Source organism: Sphaeroforma arctica (assembly GCF_001186125.1).
Source record: "Sphaeroforma arctica JP610 unplaced genomic scaffold supercont1.7489, whole genome shotgun sequence".
NCBI classification, from domain to species: domain Eukaryota; class Ichthyosporea; order Ichthyophonida; genus Sphaeroforma; species Sphaeroforma arctica.
In genome coordinates, this window is record NW_014033069.1 from 1 (window position 1) to 1,417 (window position 1,417).

General features: G+C 46.8%; 1 protein-coding gene across 1 annotated transcript; it reads right to left on the reverse strand.

Moving 5' to 3' along the window:
• Positions 1–251: 251 nt before the first annotated feature.
• Positions 252–1,142, reverse strand: SARC_16161 (hypothetical protein; the record flags this gene model as incomplete). Its single annotated transcript, XM_014289728.1, has 2 exons — positions 252–457; positions 1,001–1,142. The coding sequence occupies 2 exons, from the start codon at positions 1,140–1,142 to the stop codon at positions 252–254; spliced, it is 348 nt and encodes a 115-aa protein (XP_014145203.1).
• Positions 1,143–1,417: the final 275 nt, after the last annotated feature.

A 1,417-nucleotide genomic window follows, 5' to 3' on the forward strand; every position in this document is an offset into this window, starting at 1 on the left:
AGAACCCGCTTATACTCATATATGTTTGGTGGAGTTAGTTAGCCATGCATATACAACCATGTAGGATAAAGAAGACACCAAGGCAACACAGACACCAACAGAACCGATGTCGCAGAGCCACTGCCCATACCCAAAGTAATGACGTAACAGGTAAACGCATATATTTACGAACACACTTTATATGAAACCCAACACCCACACACGAAGGCATTGCGGGTGATACAATACGCACACACAGACTAAGCCACGGGTTAGGGCAGAGGCAGCCCCGCACCCCTCCACATCAACATACTTGATGTGGTGGAGTGTTGGTTGAAATAGAAGCCCTCCGCTGTCGTTGTGGCTGAGTTGTGTGTGAGTGCGACTGATCGGCCGTGGGTGTGTTGTGCGCCGGCCAGTCCACTCCACAGACCAAAAGTGTGGAATAGCGCAAAGCGGATGGTGTCTGGAAAGTACACTGTTTGGTTCGAAATAAGATCGAGGAAGGGGTGAAAATGGGATTGACATTGGGCTTGTGAAGAGAAAAAAAAAGGGATTGGCATTGGACCTGTGAAGAGGAAAAAAAGAGGAATTGGCCTTGTGAACAAAAAAAAATAGGATTGGCAATGGACTTGTGGAGAGAAAACTGGCATGTATGTGCAAACCAGATGGTGTCTGGCATGCAGTACATAGGATAGCGAAAATAGAGCAATGTTCTAACACGTTGACTGGAGTGGTAATGGTGACATAGGACAGCCAAAGCAGAGCAATGTTCTAAAACTTATAGGCCGTAGGTGCAGCGCAACGAACATGAGGTATGTATAGGTACACCTTTGTATATACCTACATATCTACCTACACGTATACCTACACACAAGACAAGCACAGATTGCTGCTACTACTAGAACACAAACATACCCACACATACCTACACATACACCCACATACATATCTACTCACTCACACAAAACATGGTCACGCAAGCACCCCCACCCATACACACACACACACACTGACATACTGGATATAACCCCCGCATGCGCCATGCTGTCCATGATCTTCGCCACAAGCACTGAGAAGTGAGTCTTGAACTCCAGATCCTCGCGTACGCCATCGGATACGTTTTCATCTGTTCGCGTATTCCTACCCACTGTTTCACGCATGCTCTCACGCACTGCATCCCTCAGCCCGCCGCGTGAGGAGTCAGACTGAGTGTTTATGAAGGTGGGCACGACCGATGAACCTGTGTGTGGTAGTGGACATATAAAGAGGAGGGTTGTACACGCGATAGAGTATGTGTGTATATATAGGCATATATGTATATAAATCGACTTGCATTAGTGCTCATGAAGGTGGGCACGGCCGATGAACCTGGGTATGTAGTGAACAAATAAAGAGGAGGGTTGTACACGTGATAGAGAATGTGTGTATATATAGG